This window comes from Vigna radiata, chromosome 5 (genome assembly GCF_000741045.1).
Source record: "Vigna radiata var. radiata cultivar VC1973A chromosome 5, Vradiata_ver6, whole genome shotgun sequence".
Taxonomy (NCBI): domain Eukaryota; kingdom Viridiplantae; phylum Streptophyta; class Magnoliopsida; order Fabales; family Fabaceae; genus Vigna; species Vigna radiata.
Genome location: NC_028355.1, coordinates 32180604 through 32201140, shown reverse-complemented (window position 1 = coordinate 32201140; position 20537 = coordinate 32180604). Strand labels below are relative to the sequence as shown.

Sequence of the window (20537 nt, the reverse complement as noted above, 5' to 3'; positions counted from 1 at the left end):
GATTTTTTTTAACAGTAAAACAAAATATATTAAATAGAATAATGGGTTAACCAAACCTGTACCTAATTTATATATGTATATTATTGTTATGTATTTAAGCTTTCTCTTATATTTAATCATATCTATCATAACTTATGCATATGTCAAAATAACATTTTTTTAGTATTATTACAAAAAACAAAGACAAACGTTATGCATATGTCTACACCCTTGTAATTTTTAATCATAAAAAGGGATTGAAACAGGAGGAAATTGAACTGGATATTATTGGGATGAGTAAAATACATAAATGGTTGAAGAATTAAACTAACACATTATAATTTGTTTAGGTGAACTGAATTAACCTGTCTAATATCTACATATAAACTGAATTGAACCATAACAAAATTATCTCAAAATCTAAATTATCATTATATATATTTTTATTTTCTAACTTACATTCCAATTTAAATATTTTAGTTAGGAATACTACACTTTCTAGAAATTAAACTAAAAAACAGCCCAGTTTCAGTTTTTATTTTCAAAATAATTCAGTTTTTTTAATATAACTAACTATCAATTTGATTCAATTAACTTTGAAAACCATAGGATATTAAAATCAAAGTGAATGTTATAGGTAGACAGTCACATTAAACAACATCTATGTATATATGTGTAGTTTACAACAATTTAACACAAAATATATCTTGGTCTATGTAGAATATATCTTTATAAGTTTCACTTTGATATAAAAATAGGTAATCTTTTAAAAGGTATAAAACTGAATTTTGAACATTTTTCATAAAAAAAAAACTACATTTCACTTTTAAAGTATAATTAAATTACTAATTACTAAATTATAACATATGATGAAGAAATATAATAAGAAGAAAAAAAAGAGAGTTATTAATTATGAAGAAGATTGATTTGGTATTACTTGATGATCTAAAAATATCTTTTGGCATAACAGAATCTGTTGAGATAAATGAGATATATAAAGAATAAGTAGTGAGAAATTAAAGGCTCTGTTTTCGGCTTAAAATTTGCAGAAAGCATGGAAGGTGGGACGAGTTCGTCGAGGAGCACCATACAGGCTTGTGCTGCTTGTAAGTACCAACGCAGGAAGTGCGGACCCAACTGCATTCTCGCACCTTTCTTTCCTCATTATCGCCAAAAACAGTTCCTTAATGCTCACAAGCTTTTCGGAGTTGGCAAAATCACCAGCATGATCAAGCCTCTTGACCCTGTTAACAGAAACTCAGCCATCAACTCCATTATCTTTGAGTCTGATATGAGAGCCAAAGACCCTGTTGGGGGCTGCTTTAGAACCATTCTTTACTTGCAATCTGTCATTGCTTCTGCAGAATCTGAACTCCAATTTCTCCTTCAACACCTTGCCTTCTTCAGAGCACAACCTCTTCATTCCATCGCCACACCACAACCACCTTCCTCCTCCCACCACCCTTATCATCAAGGAATGTCACTTCAAGAATCAAAACAAGAACTTGGAAAGGATCCCTCACAACTTCAACGACAACAACAACCAAAAGATCCCTGCTTTAATTACAATGCATTGCAAGAAGATATGAACGTGTCCGACATTGACAACTTAGTACCTTTCTCTCCGTGGCTATCGCCGCTCGATGATATCAGCCAATATCAACATCCCTGATGGCTGCGGGTATGATCAGTGCGTTCTTTCTTGGATGATGCAAGTCTAGCTGTTATGTATAACTGTTATTTATTTTAGATTCTTCTGAATCCATTTCCTCTTACAGGTATATTTTTCTTTCTTTCTTTCAACAAGAAAACAAATACTTTCTTGGCTCATTCAAAAGTTCTTCCAATCATCGAAATCAAATTCAAAAGTCCTTCCGATCACCATAATCGCTTCTCTATATCTGCTTGTGTTCTAAGGCTATTCAGTTTCTTGATATGAATGAACTATACTGCATAACACGTGTCTTGCAGCCAACAGAATGTTGCCGCTGCCACCATGGTGATTCTATTATTAATCTTTAAATGTTAATTATTACATACCCTAATTGTAATTTGTCAGCACTCGTTTGGGTTCATGATCAGAGAGGAATCGGAGTCGTTCCGAACCGGAGCCGATTCAAATCCGAAGGTGAATGGTGGGTGAGGTCATGGCCTCGGTCAAGGAGAAACACTGACCGATGTTACGAGAAGCTGCTGCTGAATTGGGAGGAAGGGGAAGTGGTCCATGACACCAGGGCGGCATGGTGGCGTGGCGGCGTTAGGGCTGCTGCTGCTAGCGTTGTTTTCATGGGTGTTAAGGTTAAGGGTGTTGGTGTCGGCGTGTAAAGGTTAGACGATGAACGGAGACTCGTGATAAAACGATGTGGTACTTTGTCACCACTCATATTTCTTGATCATGTAATTTTATTATTATGAAATCATGTCTCACTTGTTGTGAAGTACTGTCTGGTTCATTCAAAGTTGGAGAAGTAATGAGCAAAACAACACCAAAACATCACGGAGTTCATGCTGTTATTTCTTCAAAAAATATCTGAGTGAGTTTATGTCAAGTTAGACAAGATTTCCAATGAATATGGATGTTTGGATTCAAAATATATAAAAGTTGTGAGTCTTCCCTTTTTCTGTTCAAAGTAATTTTGGCATTAAAGAATAGAGAATAACTATTTTCCTTTTCTCAAGAAAAATATTGAACAACGAAAGAAAAGCCCAGTATATATTATCACAGTTATATGTTAAAAGAAGATTTTCATTAAAGCAATTTTAAGGCAGATTTTAGTGAACTAATATAAGTAAAGTATGATCTGCAAATTTCAACTTACTTGATCAGCCTTTAAATCTATCTATAGTTACACTTCATTTCTTAATATATTAATGTAGTAATTGAAATCCATTTGATGGGGTAGTATTGAAACAATTCACTTTGATTTATATTTGACTTAAATTTTGAGATATTACGTTTACAACTTTGTCACAATAACATGTTTTCAATTATTGATAATAAATTTTATCTTAATATTGAAGTCTAGAGTGATGATATTTTCACAACCACAGAAAATATAACCATAGGACAATTCAAAATATTAATATTTATACATTTCTTATTTTCTTAACTTAATATATAGTAAAAATGGTTATGATTCACTTGATATATTTTTTTATTCATATAATAAACAAGGTGATTGATTAAAAGAAAAATGAAATTCAAAGCTGTTTCAGGTGAGTGTGCAGAATTCTAGAACATAAGTTTACATATAAGCATGGAGAATGCAAGTGTTTGAGAGCTTTTAGTTGGAAATATTGAGAGAAGAAAGTTGAATCTTGCAGTTGTGGAGCTGCAACTCCAGCTGCAAGTTCTTCTTCCTCTCATTTTCTAGTGCAGCCTTGAGCTTAGAAATCTCCTTCTCCTCATTATGATCAGCAGAAGCAGCAGCAGCCACTTGATCACGATCACTCTCCTCCTCTCCTCTTATCATATTCACAAGAAACTTCACTTCCAACAGCTCTTGTTCCAAGCTTCCTTTCAGCACATTCAGAGTCGCCAACATCTTCTGCCTCTTCTTCACACCGCCACCACCACTTCCTGCTTCACTTCCACCAACATTAACAAGCTCCTCCATTTTTCTCATAACACTTTCCCCTCCAAGTTCAGCCTTTTTGGCCCCCGCATCATCGTTTGGAAACACAGGATCAAGCTCCAACCCGTCTTGGTTGAAGTTCCACCCACTTATCCTTCTTTCCTTCACCTGCATGGCGGGGTCTTCATCATCATCATCATCATCGTGGCCTCCCCCATCTGCATGTTCGTTAACCTTGCTCTCCTTGTACCTTTTCTCCACACTGGGCAACCCTAAAAGCACGTTCTTGACCAGAAAATCAGTTCCTTTGCAGTTTTTAAAAAAGGGGTGTTTCAGCAACTTATCAGCAGTGGGTCTTTTGGAAGGATCTTGGTCCAGACAAGAAGCCACCATGTCCTTGAACGCCTTGGAGAACTTATTCCCGTTTCCCTTTCTATATTTATCCAAATCGGAGAAACGAAACCGCTTGGTGATCTTGAGCATCATGGACTTTGAAGGTGGAAGATGGGAGAGAGGAGGCCTTCCATGCGCGAGCTCCAAAGCGGTTATCCCAAAGGACCATATATCAGCCTTGAAACTGTACCCCGTATGCGAGTGAATCACCTCCGGAGCCATCCAATACGGCGTGCCTGCAACATCGGTGAACTTGAGAGAGGAACACGTGGAGGACTCGTAGATGGAAGCCGACACGCCGAAATCCGCGAGCTTTACCTGTCCGTTTGTGTCAACGAGGATATTCCCGGCTTTTATGTCACGGTGGAGGTGGCCCTGGCCGTGGAGGTAGGAGAGGGCATTGAGGGTGTCTCTGAGAACCACCGCGATGCAGGGCTCGGTTAAGCCGTTGGGGTGGGAGTGAGAGATGATGGATTGGAGAGATCCTGCGGCCATGAAGGGCATGACCACCCAGAGGCGGCGGTCGACGGTGAAGGAGCAGTGTGCTTTGAGGATGTTAGGGTGTGAAAGGAGGGACAGGGTTTTGGCCTCGCGACGAACGTCGTCCAAGTCGGGGCGGGAACGGTCGAGGTCTATGGATTTGATTGCGACAGCGGCGGAGTTCATGGGGATGCAGATGGCTTTGTAGACGATGGCGCTGACGCCGGCGCCGATCTCGTTGAGGAGCTTGTAGGAGGAAGAGTCGAGTGGGTATTGGAGCCTTTTGGAAGGTTGGTTGGTTGCCATGGAGAATGAAAATGAATGAATGATGCATGGTTGCATGGAGTGGTGGAGGAATTAATGGAGAAGAAAGTGAGTGATTGAAAGCGCTTTTCCTGTGACTGTTGAAGAAAAAGGAAGTGTTGCGTTGAGTTCTCCGTGCATGCATGTGAATAATCACATAGCCTTCCACATATAGCCAATCGCCTTTTTCTATCACTTTTAATCACGTGAATGCAGGTTATATTTTCAATTCAATTTTTTACCTACGCAAAATCCGAAACATATATTATGACAATGGTTAATTTTTTTAAAAAAATTACCAAAATAAAGTCTTGCTAACTCCACATCATATAAAAAATAAGTATACCATTAGTTTTCCTCTTTTTAATATGAAAAGTGAAAGTCATTTCCTCCAACAATAAACAACTTTATTGTGATGTAATTGATTACATGATAATCCATTACTTAACACTGAAGTTGTTGAGAGTGCATGACAACTCTCAATTAAAAATTAAAAGTCATTTTTTGTTTAAGACGACTTTAAATTAGTGTAATTGATTACAAATATATAAATATATATATAAAATCGATTATCAGTGAATTATTAATTTTTATTATTTGGAACTATAATCGATTGCAAGTATCATAATCGTTTATCATCTTTATGAAATACAAAAGTGTAAGTAATTACACATTTATGTAGAAAGGTTTGGTTCTTACTATATAAACAACATCTTATATTTGACGAGAATTCTAATTAATTAAATATTTGTGGTGTATATGTATTAAGAATAGAAGATACAAGACTAAATTAATAATAGAAAACAATGAACAATATAAAAATGTAAAAGTTATTGATGAAATATATTTAGTAAAAATATATTTAGGGTTTATTCGAAATTGATTGATCTATTTCGTTATGAATTCAAGTAGTTGGCCTTTCTAATGTCTTATATCACATTTGAGAATTTGGTATGAAGTCATTGGACATGATAAGCCTTACTTATGGTGTCAAGACTGTAAACATAATCGATAAATTTCACTAGCAGTATATGACAATATGCTCAAACAACTATGACATGATGACAAGGCTATTTACTTGAAAGTGACCACAATTGCACCATCATTTTTTAATCTGACGTTATATGAAATTGATCGAGAGCGATATTGGTGGGGGGTTGGTATCTCTTTCATGTCAAAATATGAATTTTCTTGATTATATTGATAGACATGACAAAATGTTGATTGTTGTTGATTTTTGCTTCAATGGAAGATTTAAATACATTATTTAATAGTATTTCATGAATTGTTGAATCCTACTTGTCCTCGTTCACATAGACTTGGATCACCAATTCAAATAAAAGAATACTTAAATGGTTTATTTGATACCAAATCATCTTAAATCGTACTTGCCTAATTCATGTAGATGTTGACCATCAATTAAATAAGAACATCTTCATTGATGAAGTCTCCAACTCTACAAGACATGTCCCTTTTGCGTCATAAAAATAAGCATGTTGTGTTATCAAAACAAACCAACAAAACCCTAAATCACGAAATGTGTTTCACATTAGAGCTCTAAAGTTCTCCCATGTTACGCTTCACCGAGCACTTGCAAATTGAAACCCTAATTGCACCTCAATTGCAAACCTTGATGCGTCATCTTCATCATCATCAACACATGACGAACTGTGAGTCCTAAAACAACAACCATGTTACGCTCTACCATTAAACTTGCAAGAACGAACAACACCATGCCAATCAACCAAGCACACAAAAGGGACGAACCAACAAAACCCTAAATCGTGAAACATACCTCACATCGGAGTTCCAAAGTTCTCCCACTAAAAAAGCGAGCTACCGCACCACCAATGCCAATCGATGCTCGTAGTTCACCAAGAAAAATTAGGTTCAATAGCAAACTTCAAAGTCTTATTATGCTGGACAAGTCATATGAAAAAAATGGAACAAAATCATTTAAATATTGTTAACATGTACAATTTCTCATTAAATCTTTAAATGACACCATAAAAAATGTCCAAATTAAATATAAATTACTAAAATTGTAACCATGTTAAAAAAAAATCACAAATTAACAAAAATAAAAATCAATTTATCTTGGTTAATTTGTCAACTTCTAATTTTATTACACTTATATAAATACATCATTATATAAATGCATTTATTATTATTAAAAGAATAATAATTTTTTATAATTAAATTTATTTTCTAAAGAAGTAATCATTTTTCATATATAAATACAAGAAATATGTATGTTATTCTCTTTTCCACAATATTTATTAGAATAATATATATTTCTCATTAAAAATTTACGTACACTATTAGAATAGTGAATACATACACAAAATATATATATATATATATATATATATATATATATATATATATATATATTTTAAAGATAAATATGAATAAAAATATACACATTTTCAACTTTAGTTTATTTATTCATCACTGTAATTTAATATAAAAAAAACTGTGTTGTACACATTATATATTTTGATATTTTTAATCTATAGTTACTATATACAAATGACTTTTTTTAAAGAATTCTTTTTCTTTCTCAAATTTGATAAGAAATTTATTAAATTTGGTTAACATAATAGATGAATATTTTTTTTTAAAAAAAAAATCTTCAATAGCAGCAGTGGTGAGAATTAGAAGGAGAGTATGTGCAGTTTGTCTTAAGAAACGTAGAAGGTGGTGATGTAGTGTCTGAAAAATGGAATGGAAAGATAAAGAAGAAGGAGATACTGACACGTGTCACGGTGTTTAAAATCGGATGCGAACCTATTTATATTCTTCTCTTTATTCTCTCCTTCTAGTCCGCCACTTCTCTCTCTTCGCCATTCCACTCAGCTCTCACTCTTCACCCTCATCACAAACCCTAGACTACGATTTTCCATGGTTCCTCTCCATCTCCTCCACTGAACTTTCTCTCAAATCGCTTATCAAAGGAGAATTATAGGAGACTCTCTGGGATTCTACTCAAACTAACATTCATCATGGCAGCTTCCGCCACCAGCCAGGTTTATATCGATGTAATCGAGGATGTCATGGTCAAGGTTCGTGACGAGTTCGTCAACAACGGAGGGCCTGGGGAGGAAGTTCTCAAGGAGCTTCAAGCTGTAATTAAATTATCATCTCCGCCTCTTCTATTTTTATATGTCCATGATTTACTTTCAATTTCTATGTATGAATAAATAAATCTGATTATTTGATGTTTATACACCTATTTCGAACGTGTATTGATTTTGATTTAGTCTGGAAGAATTTTCTTCTTCTTTCTGGACTGGTTCCTTCATTTAGGGTTTGGATCCGATCGATTATTTTTTATGGGCTTTTTTTTTAATATTACTTTTATAGGCAGTCTTAAAGATGTTCATCATTCTTCTTTTGTTTGTAATTTGTGTAGATGTGGGAGTCAAAGATGATGCAGGCGGGGGCTGTGCTGGGTCCCATAGAAAGGTCAACTGCAGCTAAGCCAACTCCGGGTGTTACTCCGGTTCATGATCTTAACGTGCCGTACACCGAGGAGTATGAGACTCCTACTGCTGAAATGCTTTTCCCCCCTGTGAGTTTTGATCCATAGTTATGACTTCAACTAGTGACGTCTCCTTTTAATGTTCTGTTATGAGTTAAAATTATTGGATAGTTTATATGCACTTCTTAATGTGCAGACTCCCCTGCAAACTCCAATTCAAACCCCTTTGCCTGGAACTGGAGATAACTCAACCTATAACATTCCTACTGGACCAAGTGACTACCCCTCTTCCGGAAATGATACAGGAGGAAATGCTGATGTAAAAGGAGGAAGACCTGCTACATATATGGTAAAGCTCATTTTGCCGGCTGGTCTCATGATATATCATAAAAGTATTTTCAATATACATTGTCAAATTACTGATTCTTTCATTTGCTCCCAGTTATATATCCCAAACAATGGCACACACCTAAAAACACTATAGCATCGTAGCGCATGGCCACCATTCTAATAATCAAATTGAATAATTTATTTATTATACTATATACCTATAAATGGTTAAGAATTTGAAAATACATAAAAATTTATGGCATATTTGTAATTAACAATTAGAAATAATATGTTTTAAGCAAACTCAGTAAGTAACAATTGAAGTCAAGGAAATAAAACTGTTTAAAATACATCATATTTCAAATACAAGTCATGAAACATGGGTGAATGTTACACAGAAAATAACATTGGTAGAGAGTTCAGAGTACAGAAATGAGTGGAGGGTGTCACCAGAAATACCACCAGAGAGAGGTTGGTTTAGTCAAACAGTATGGGTGATGGACGGTAGAAGTTTGGGAAATCATAATAGTCAGTCATAAATTGCAGTGAGAAGTGGCTGGCCTTGAAAGTGCTATAACTGCTGTTTTGAAGTTTATAGATATTACATAAATTATGCTACAAAAACTCACGTTAACCTTTTTTTTAATAAAAAACTAAAATTAAAGAATATTCATGGGTGAAATCGTTACTGTTGATCAATGGGAAGACAACAATACCCAGTTAGAATAATAAAAAATTAAAAGGTAGATCTTAGAAGAACTAAAGACTAGGGAGCTCATGAACATTAAATAAAAGATACATTACAAACATTGGTAGTGGTGAAAGAAGAAAGGATAGACAATGTTGTGTGATACAGGAGTTCACTGGAATATCCTTTCAGGTAAGTGGCTGAAAAATGCTTTGTAATGTCAACAATCTTGATGAAGCGTCTTCTTGGAGAGATGTTTTAGGTTCCTAACTTATAATATGGGCTTATCCCACAAAACTGGCTGGACTTGTAAGTTAAGAAACTACCTAAGTCTTACATTGGCCATATCTCTTGTTGATATGGGATCTAAATAGTTCCCATCACACCCAAAACTGGACATTTTGAGTGTAGACAACTTCTGTAGCCCAATAACACCCTGTCATGTGTAGGAGTGGACATTAAAGGTTCACTTGTTATGATAGAAAGAGGGAGAGAGATGAAGGAGTAAGGAAAGATTAAGGAGGGAGGGAACTGGTTTGGTTGAGAAGAATGGAGATGAGAGTGCAATAATTGATGCAAAGAGTAAGGCTTGTCTTGCTCATGAAAAATGAGAAGAAAAGGGAGGAAAGTCCAATATGATTTATTATTAGTGTAACAATCAATTATGTTGGGTTTTTAACATTTTTTAGAGTTGAAAACATCCCCATAATCAATTATAGGAGGCTTGTAATCAATTACAAGGCTATTTTTATTTTTTTTGTTTCATTTTATTTTAATAGTTTTAATAATAAAAACAATATTTTTTCCTCCTATTTCTTTCCAACAAAACAACTCTTCTTTTCATTCGTTTGCAATGTCTTCTCTTCCACTCACTATTTCTTTCATCTCTACCAAACAGAGCAATAAAGTTGTTTAGGGTTGAATCAATGATGGGTGTCCTAATGATGAATCAATGATAAGTTGTAATCCAATCTTAAAATTTTGGCTTAGGGATTAACTTTACCCAACGAAAATGGCTTGCAAGCTGATGATTGCCCGAGCTTAATAAGGACTACATTAGCCATGTCTCTAGTTAGTGAGATTAAACACTCACTAAGTGAATGGGGTGTGCCCGGTAGGTGGAAATTGCGCTTCTGATATGATTAAATGAAAATGGGGGTGGAATTCTGATATTCTCCCGGTAAAACATCAAATGACACCAAATGACACCGTTCCATTATGAGGAGAATACTGGCAGAGATACTGTGATATCACCGCAAAATGTGTGCTGCTACAGCCACTATAATTAACTTCTCTGCAACAGGCTCCACAGCAGTGGCTAATGGGTGTGATGCAATGTAACTTTATATGGTGGTACTATGTGGGAAACAACATAAAAATAGGAGTTTTTTAAATTTGTATGGGGGGTATGTCAACTTTGCCTCTTTAAAAACACCAAAAGTTATTCTGTTGAGTGAAAAATAGGTTTTTAAAATAATGCTTCTTTTTGGACGCAATTGTAGCCATTATTTGAAAATGAACTACCATTTTGACTTCGTATTTGCCCTGGGTCGCCCTTCACTGCTATAGTGTTATTTATAACTTTGTTTAAGTTTCTCAAACGCCATTATCAATTTATGCTGTTCTTTTAATCTATAGCTATTATTCAGTGGCTTAACTATTCTGTTTAAATCATTTGCATGGACTTTTTTTAAGGTGTACATTAATGTATTCTTTGTAAACTTCTACAGCAACCTCCTTCTCCTTGGATGAACCCGAGGCCCTCACTTGATGTCAATGTTGGTGAGTGTCTTTTATATTCAGTGTCTTTTAATCTAATGGCTTTGCAGTAATAATGGTTTGTATTACTGTAGCTTATGTGGAAGGGCGGGATGAGGCAGACAGAGGAGCTTCTAATCAACCTCTGACACAGGTAAGCAAGTCAGTTAGGACTGATAGAAGAATGCTTTCTCTGTTGTCAAAATTCAAAAAGACCTCATCATGGTCGGGTTATTTTATAAAGCCAGCTATTTGTGTTACTATTGTTGCAAAACACGTTGTAGGTATTTTTGTCTGGATTGTCATTTTACTCATGCTTTAAAACGTTGTAGGACTTCTTTACAATGTCGTCAGGGAAGCGTAAGCGCAATGATTTGACTTCTCAATATAATGCTGGTGGATATATACCTCAACAAGATGGAGCTGGGGATGTTGCACTGGGAGTTTTTGAAATTGAGGTACTTGTTTCTGTATCGGTTGGCATCATTTATATCAGCAGGATATTTGTATGCAGTTTGTAAGCTGTGTTAGTGATCTTAATGGTTTAAGTTACTGTCTTTATTACTTTTGGTTTCATTGTAAACTATATTTTTTACTGAATGGGAGCGAGGATATACTAGCTTTATAATTAGTTTGTTGGCTTTTGCACTTCTCTTTCTTGTTCCCTTCTTTAGGGGGGAGGGATTGTGGTAGGATATGTAATGTATATGTTAGGAGGAAACATATAGAGAAGTAGTTGTTAGGTTGAGTGAGACTTCCTATATATAGTTTGGGGGTCTTTGTATGCAGGGACGTTTGTTGAAAGTTTGGAGAATTGTTGACAGGATCATTGGATCCTGTGTGAAGGGAACATTGTCCCTTGGATGCATTCCTGCTGTACTTGTTGCCTAGAATCAATAATACAAGATCTATTCAGTGAGTATAGGTGGTTGCAGTGGTTTTCCTGGTTTCCTCTATCTAGAAACCTAACAGGTTGAGACAAGATGGGACATGGGGGATGGTAAAAGTACATCTTGCAACCCCTGTTTTGAGGTACTTTCCTTTCCCCTTCTTTTCCCGAATGAGGGTTGCCAATAGTTGGCATAAGACTGAGTGATTACTGATGGAGAGGGCAACCCTTGCCTTAGCTACCTATGTTGCATCTGTCAATTTTGAAAAATGCATAGATTATGAGGAAATCTCTGAAGAGTTTTCAAACAAATTTCTGACAGGTTTCCATTAAAACAAATGAATAATGATTCAAATTACATCAAAACTATGAAGGCCCAACTCCCAAAGTTTTACCCCAAAATAAAATCCTTAGAATGACATTCCTTGTTTGTTCTTTTTATTTCTACCCAAGGATTGATTTTCCACAATGATAATGTTTCTCCTTGCTGGTTTTTACTGCTGTTTATTTTTAAGCAATCCTTCTCATTGTTTTTTTTGTTTCCCTTTTCTCTATTTATTTCCTGCTTCTACCTCTTTCTTGAGCATTGAACTATTGTACAAGCACTAGAGTATGGTCAGTCTAGTCTATAGAGTATTTATCTTTGTTAGGATCTTCAATTGTAGTTATAATTGATTTTCTTGCATCCTGTATCACTCTGGCTTGTAGAAAGAAATTTTCCTTTTTAGTAGTTTCTAAAGATAGCATAATGATTCAGGTAGTTTCTCTCTCTTGCATTAAAATTATTCATGAGATAGTATTTTTCTTGGAAATTTAATATCTTATTTTTGGTCAACAGTTTTATAACTTTTGGGGCTTTTTATTGTGAAACCAAATTATTCAGCTCTTCAAGAACGTGGGTTATGATTTCCGTGCAATTGTCTGATATTCTAGGTTAGTGGATTTTGTTACCACCTGTCCACCTGGGAGCTGCTATATAACATTGTAGTATTTACCAACTTTAAAAGTCTAACAAAAATTATCCTCAAATTTTTTATTTTTCAGACTTGTTTTACTGCCATCTCAAATCTCAGTATGAAAGTAATAATGGTGGACTGTCACAATGATCCACAGAATAGACATTTTCATCAGATAGCTTTATTGAGAATTTAAAATTCCTAGCTTCTTGCCTATTCCACTGTTGTACTGAATATATATTGTTCTGTTGGTTTTTAACCACGCACAAGGAAGTGAATTATCTGTCAGTTAATTTCATTTACTTGTTTGGTTGATGGAAAATTGTTCAGTTACTGAACTCTTGGATATCTATGAATTAGGTAAATGGAGGGGACATCTCCATTAATTCACATCACACTATTTCCAAAGGGAAAATGCAAGCGGATGTTGAGAGGTTGACTACTAGAATTCCTCAACTTGATGGACCAGCTCCTTACGATGATGAGCTTAGTACTCCAAATGTAAGTAGTGATATTTGTCCCCTCTCCTTCCTACACTCGTGATCTCATTTAAGTAAACACTTTTGTTCTTTCCCTCCACACCAAGAAATGCATTTACTTTGTTTACTTGTTGTAATATTTTGTTGTCCCTTATAATTTTGTGAAAAAGACATACCATCTCTCTTAGTTCTTGGTAGATAGATACCCGGGCTTTCTATTTTTGCAATTAATAACCACATTCAATGTTAAGGTTTCAATAGGCACTTTATTTATATTTGATGAGCTCTTATTAATTATTTGAATTATTCTATTGGTGCAAACTATTTCCGTAACTATTGCATTGTGCTAAACAACACAGTTTTAAGTTCTGCCATTTACATGAGTGTCTGTTAATGAGCTACATCTTCCCTTATTCAAAATTGGACAGAATAGTAAATCTAAGGAACTATATTGAAGTGGTTGATTTTAAATTCAAGATGGATTTTGTAATATACACTAACATGTTTGTAATTTGGAATATGAATTAGTTGCTTATTTAGTTACGGAGATTGATTTTTAGTTGCTAACTTAATGCTGCTTATGGAACTCGAAAACCTCAAATGATTGGATGGACTCGTGTATAGCCAAAGGAGAACAAAAGGGGACTAGAAAATTCTACCTAACTCTGCAGTTACTATTTTTTGTGTTTAAATTGCATTATGCTTCATTTGGCACTTCCCTCCTCCACGTCTCGCGATCCAATCTTGGTTTGTTTCATCCTTTGGCAGATATACAACTACGGAGAAGTGTTCAGTGATGACTACAATATTTCTAATACACCAGCTCCTCCTGGTAAGTCAATAATGTGGAAATTTTTTATGTCTTATCATTACATATATTTTAATACGTCACATCTGCTGATTCTTTTTCCTTTATTAATTATTAGAAGTGCCAGTTAGCACCCCTGCTCTCTTGGCTCAGAATGAGGTGGGAAATGATGAGGATGACGACGACGATGAGCCTCCACTAAATGAAGAAGATGATGACGAATTGGATGACATGGAACAAGGAGATGACCAAAATACACATCATCTTGTTTTGGCCCAGTTTGATAAGGTAACAACTTCCCTACACTCTGAACTGGATTTGTAGGTAGTATGGTTCAGGGTTGGATAAATTATTCTCTAAAATGGTCTATCTTGCTCAAAATTTAGGTGACACGTACCAAGAGCAGGTGGAAATGCACACTAAAGGATGGCATCATGCACATAAATAATAAGGACATTCTCTTCAACAAGGTTTGTCACTGTTGAAGGAGAACATGTAATGTTATTTTCTATTTTTCCAATGTAATCTATCGAATTGTCATACATCTGCAGGCGACAGGAGAGTTTGAATTCTGACTTGTTGGAGGTGGCGCTTTCGTGAAGCATGATTCAGAGATGACGTTTAGTGCTTCATCATCTTTCTTTAAATATACTTGTTAAGCGAATGTTTCAGGAAGAGGAAAATCCTTTTACCTTTTCGAGACTGTTGTTTTGATGTTGGCCTCTTGTACATAGAGAATGAGCAATTTTTGGCCTTTACCTGATTACAGACACGGGCATTTCCTTGAGCCCAGCAATTGTAGTATGTGGTTCCTTTAGTTCTGTATACTTCGTCATTTTGGTTAATTTAGCAATCCTTTGTATGATAATGATAGTTAATTTTGGCATAATCTTCATCCAGACCTCCCAGCTAAAATGTGGCTTGGTATTTTAAGAACTTTTGTCCTTGCCGACACTCTTACTCTTCCAGAGTCATCCTATCTTTCATCTGCATCATGAAGCTCTCTATTGTTTGTTTTTTGTTTTTTACTTTAGGTTAGAAATTGTCTTGTCTGTACATTCTACGAGTTTCAAAGAGCTACCAAACGTATTCGTTAGGTTCAATAGGCATGTTTTCCAACAATATCAGTTACTTTTTCAAAAGTCCAGCACGACCAAGGAGATCAACCATGCACGAATAATGATTTACATCGGTTCAATCCTAAGCTTTCTGACATTCTGACCATTTGGTCATTAGGTTGCCTAAAAGGTTCCACTGACTTCTCACTGAGCCCTTGGAAGCAAAGCGCCTAATCATAGCACTCTACAATTTTGAGTTGTAACTTGTGTTGGTCTTCTACTCATTCAAATTGCACTTGCTTTCACAGTCATACTGAAACCATTCCTTCGATTCTTTTTCAAATGCATTCTTTTCATGCCCTTGATCTTCTCTTTTTTATCTATATCCAATCTTCTACTTTTAATGGTCTTCCACAACTCTTATGAGGCTAACACTACGCTCTTGTTTCTGCAATTTGTGAGCTTCAATAACTCATTTACTTCAAGATTGTTTATTTTTTTTTTTCAGTTCTCCAAATAGTAATGAATTTAGTTTTTTATGAGCATAATGAACATATTAATATTTGAATTCTCTTCGAAAAGGTCAATCCTAATCCGATTAAGTTTTTACTGGTGCCTTCGTCCTTCCAACTTTATTAAGATATTTTCTCCTCTAATGAACATTCACTGTCAACTTATATGAAGTCTCAACAATAATTTGTTATTGACTTTCTTTTCTCTCTCCTTTTTCTTATTTCACTTTTTGTTATATGTAAGAATAAAATGTAAAGAGTCGACAAACTAATAGTGGTAACAGTTTTCTTTCAATGGGCACTTTCTTTTCTTTGAAACTCTTACGAAATTTACATATATTGAAAGGGCATTTTAATGCTCTTCATATTAATTTAAAGATTGCTATTCTTGAGTTTTGTAAAACGAATAGGGTTCGATTCAATTATAAAAGATAATTCCATTAAAATAGTTCTTTTTATCCTACAATAGCAACTCATAAGTTTCATTTCAAAAAGTTTTACATTTGAGAATTTCAATTATATTAATAACGTTGCGAAAACAATTATCAAACAATTTTTTAATGTGATTCTCATCCTTAAATATTTATCCATGTAAGCAAAGAAATATTTATCTCATGCTTCAATATTTTACATGTCAAAATCATTGAAAATGCAAAGTTTTTTTGCATTTACTAGTTTTTTTTTTTTCACAGGAATTTAAAACCACCAATAATAATTAAAAATTTAGAACATCAACAATTTTTCATACATACAAATTAAACACATGTTCACATAATTTAGAACTATGTCTTTGTCTCATCAATTCTGATTTAAATTTTATGTTACTTGCATTTTTTAAACCAAACAATGCGATTTCATAATAAAAGATAGGAACACTATCTTAATTTTCATCAAGCTCTCGTTACAACTAAAAGGGTTTGATTTAATTTTCACAATATAAATTCAACCCCACTATAATACTGTATCTTGATAACATTTTCATAAAAAGTTAACTTTTGTGGACTATAAATAAGTCGCCATTTAAAATATAATTAATTAATTTTAAAATTATGGAATCAAAGTCACTATCCAAAGATAATGAATTTTGAAAACATCGAATCTCAAGTTGATATATCATAATTAGAGACTTTGTATTTCAAAACACCATGTTATTAAATTTAATTTATTTCCACTCATTTTTTTAATCAAACCCTTAATTTCTACTTGAAGATATGTAAAGAATTCCGTGACTATTATTTGGACGACATTTGTAAAATTTGCAGGAAAGGGCACCTGAAGGCGAAGGTGGTCCCTACTTAGGAAAAGGAAGCAAAGCACAATAATTGACGAGAAGAGCAAATAGTAAATAGAAGAAAAATTTTTTGCAGAATTTAACGAAGTGGTCACTGCCACCATTGGTTGCTGCTTTTCAAAGAGATAAGCTTTAGGACAATGAAACTTGAAAAACATTTCAACATTATTTATACGTGTGTTATTATATGATTAATCCAAAATTATTTTCCAATTAATAATAATCATATACGTCGTCATGAATTAATCACAAAATAATTCACAGACAATATTTAAATATTGTAAAAAAATATTATCTATAAGCTTTATTACAACTTAACTTAATTGGAACATTACACATCCCTCCAACCACCACAACAACCAAACAAACTACCCCTTAATGCTTCTTCTGCTGCACTACACTCCAAATTCTAACAAATAAATATTTCAACTAATTAAAATACTTTACACTAAATACTAGTAAAAATATGGTTATTCAGTCCTTTTCTGTCAATACTTAGACCTATTTTGAATTAATCTTCTTTATTTTAGGTCACACTCTTCACAATTAAAATTATCTGTCTCTGTCGGTGGTGCAAGCCATGCAATTTGAAAATAAATAAATTTAAAAAGCAAAAAACCACTACAAATGCTGATCTTTTCCACTGGTGATTAGCCAGATTAAATGCGATTATCCTACAAATGTTTTATATTGCCACACCCCTACAAGAATAAATAATAATTGCAACCGGTGCCATATTATAAATAATAAATAATAATAATAGAAAAATGGAAATCTGTGTAGCAAAAAAATAGTGGTAGTATACATTCAACATGCTAACAACTGTCAGTCACCGACTGAAACACCGTTGCCATTTACAGGCATTCAAGTAATTTATGAATATGAACAAATTCTCCAAAAATATACCAAAATAAAATTAAAACCAAAGAAAAAAACAATTTTAAGACAATTAACACAGTACACACCTCTCTGTTGTTGTGTTTTGTGTACATGCAGATCAAACCGTCCACTTCCAGATCTTGAATCTAACATCCACGTTGCACTTCGCGTTCGAAGTGGACGCCGTCGCCGGTTTCTTGCCGGAGGGAAGATTCACTCTGATTCCGTCGCAGGAGACTCTGATTCTGACCTTCGGGGTTTTCAATTTTCCCATCTTGGCCTTCACTTTCGTTTCCAAATTCACCTTCAGTGGCAACCCGTTCTTGTTCTTCATGCTGGACTTCAATCGCGACGCGTCGTCGCTCTGGAGCGCGCTGCCGGTGCTCACAATGGAGGTTTTGATGAGCGTGGTGTTCTTCTTGCCGTGCAGGAAGGCAGGGACGGTGCCGTCGCCGACGTCGACGTCGCCGGAGAGGATGGAGATGGAGGTGGGGTCGTAGGCGAAAAGGATCTTCTTGTTGGGATTGGTGGCGGAGACTGTGACGTCGAACCGGGAGTTAAGGGTGGAGGAGGCGGTGAGGTTCAGGTACGAAAGTTTCAGCGACGTCACGGTGAAGGTAGGGCGGTGGGGGCGGTAGAGCAGGTAGAACACGGTGCCAGCGATGCCGATCAGGAGGAGTAGGACAAGCACGGTGAGGATCAGCCAGAAGCAGAAGGTGCAGCAGCACCCGCGCTTGCTACGTCTCCGGTGGTGAGGCTGCGGGCGGTAGGTGGGGCGGGTGGCGCCGTAGAGTTGTGCCTTGGTCGCCGGGAAAGCGGGGTTGGCGGCGGCTGCGGCAGGCTTTGCCGAAGGGTACACCCTGTCTGTCATGGCGATGGTGTTAGTGTTTTTCGTTTAACTAACGTTGTTGTCGGCGAAATGAAAAGAGAAAGATGTTTTAAGAAGAGAATGAGGAAAAAAAGATGTTTTTTTTTTTCTTTTTACTTTTGGGTTTGTTGACTAGAGAGAGAAACGCGAAGTCTGAGAAGGTGGTGGTATTGCACTATGAGAAGTGAGAGTGGGAGAGAGGGGTTTAATGTTTAATGGGTTATTAGGAGGTTGTTTAGTGATAAATAAGGATTAAACAGTGATTAGAAGTTGGAGAAGGTGGGGTTAGATGAGAGAGATGGTAACGTTCTAACAACACCCTTTAGCTGGATCCAGCTCTCTGACATTCGGCGCGTGTAAATGCAGCAACAAAATGCACATCACCTTCCTACTTAAGGTCAACTTGTTTTACTCCCACCTAATTAAAATTTCAATTGCGATTTGACCAAAGAAATTAAAGACATATTCAATGACATTTACGATTAAGTTCAAGACAAACTATTTTCTTTTTCATATTATTAATCAATTAAATCACTAATATGCATACTCGTTACTTTTTCTTTTAATTATTTGGCAATTCTTTAAGAACTTTAATCCTAATTATTAAATAGTATTAATTACAAGGAAAATAAAATGTTGGGTGTAGGGGAGTGAAATCAACGCGCCCGTAGTGAAAGTGGAGGTTTTAGCATTAGGGTATATGTGATGTGAGATGTTACTAATACATTCTAGACTCTCTTCCAACGTGCGAAAAACGATGTTCATTATGAAACTGATCATTGCTTTAATTCTCTGCTTGCCACCTTTGGGTTATCGTCTTCATGCAGTGATCAGACGGCCACGGTTTCCCTGATTTCACCAAATTATATGAATGGTAACTACCAATTATCGATCTCTAATCATAAATAAGGTATTTTATTTAATCATTCACACAATTAAAGTCAATAATAGAAGGTTATTTATTCTTTTGCACGTGTTATCATCCAACTAAGGATTATTAACACATAAATAAGGATACCAAACAAGTTATATTGTTTAATTTTTAACACTTTTTTACGTGTTATATATTACTCAAATCTCGCCATTTATACGTCATATGCTCTGTTAAGTGATACATTGTATTAAGTAAATATTTATGAGTCTTTATTTCATATTTAATCTAATTTATCTGGGTATTGGATCAATTGTCCCGATTATAATATAATGTATTGTTTATGGTCTAAATGTTTTATTAAATTATTTGTCCAAATTAATAGGAGGAAATTATGTTATTAGTTTAATGTTTGATAGTTAATAATAAATACATATAATTAACTTCTTTACTTAAAACATTTATTTATAAATTTTTAAATGATTTTTTAATTAATGTTAATTTAATTATAATAATTATATATCATTATACTTTTATTATTAAATTAATTAGCATTAAAATTAATATATTTGGTATGATTTATTTGGTAACATAAAATAAAGGTCAAAGGAGTAATGTCATTAAAAGATAACTTTTATTATTTTCCTATAAATTAAACTCTTTTTCATCTCATTACATGAGAATAAATATTATATAAATAGAAAGTATGATTTTTTTTATTTAAATAAAAGATATCTAGTGTTTTAATTATTTAATATCGAATAACTATCATTTTATTCTAATCTACTCTAAATATCGAGTATTTCCTTTTTTTATGAGTTTTTTTCAAATTAGTCGATATTTAATTTGAAAAAAATATTTTGACATTCAAATCAGATATGTTTTAAAAAAATATCTTAATAAATTAAATTATAAAAAAATATCTTAATAAATTAA

The 20537-nt window shown here is 34.5% G+C and overlaps 4 protein-coding genes across 5 annotated transcripts; 2 read left to right on the top strand and 2 right to left on the bottom strand.

Moving 5' to 3' along the window:
• Positions 1-1033: 1033 nt before the first annotated feature.
• On the top strand, positions 1034-1651 carry LOC106760614 (LOB domain-containing protein 22-like). The gene has a single exon (XM_014644033.1). It carries the CDS (start codon positions 1034-1036, stop codon positions 1649-1651), a length of 618 nt encoding a protein of 205 aa, XP_014499519.1.
• A 1465-nt stretch (positions 1652-3116) lies between these two features.
• On the bottom strand, positions 3117-4889 carry LOC106761351 (serine/threonine-protein kinase BLUS1). The gene has a single exon (XM_014644897.2). The coding sequence runs from the start codon at positions 4767-4769 to the stop codon at positions 3264-3266; it is 1506 nt and encodes a 501-aa protein (XP_014500383.2). The 5' UTR covers positions 4770-4889; the 3' UTR covers positions 3117-3263.
• Positions 4890-7524: 2635 nt separating this feature from the next.
• LOC106762385 (transcription initiation factor IIA subunit 1) lies at positions 7525-15058 on the top strand. Of its 2 annotated transcripts, none has more exons than XM_022781451.1 (11): positions 7525-7858; positions 8146-8304; positions 8411-8563; positions 10963-11014; positions 11086-11144; positions 11323-11448; positions 13196-13336; positions 14083-14146; positions 14244-14410; positions 14509-14592; positions 14674-15058. In XM_022781451.1, the coding sequence occupies exons 1-11, from the start codon at positions 7736-7738 to the stop codon at positions 14695-14697; spliced, it is 1152 nt and encodes a 383-aa protein (XP_022637172.1). In that variant the 5' UTR covers positions 7525-7735; the 3' UTR covers positions 14698-15058. The 2 variants fall into 2 exon arrangements, with proteins under 2 accessions (XP_022637172.1, XP_014501759.1); XM_014646273.2 differs by having other exon boundaries at positions 14241-14410.
• Positions 15059-17720: 2662 nt separating this feature from the next.
• On the bottom strand, positions 17721-19079 carry LOC106761089 (NDR1/HIN1-like protein 13). The gene has a single exon (XM_014644595.2). The coding sequence runs from the start codon at positions 18731-18733 to the stop codon at positions 17981-17983; it is 753 nt and encodes a 250-aa protein (XP_014500081.1). The 5' UTR covers positions 18734-19079; the 3' UTR covers positions 17721-17980.
• Positions 19080-20537: the final 1458 nt, after the last annotated feature.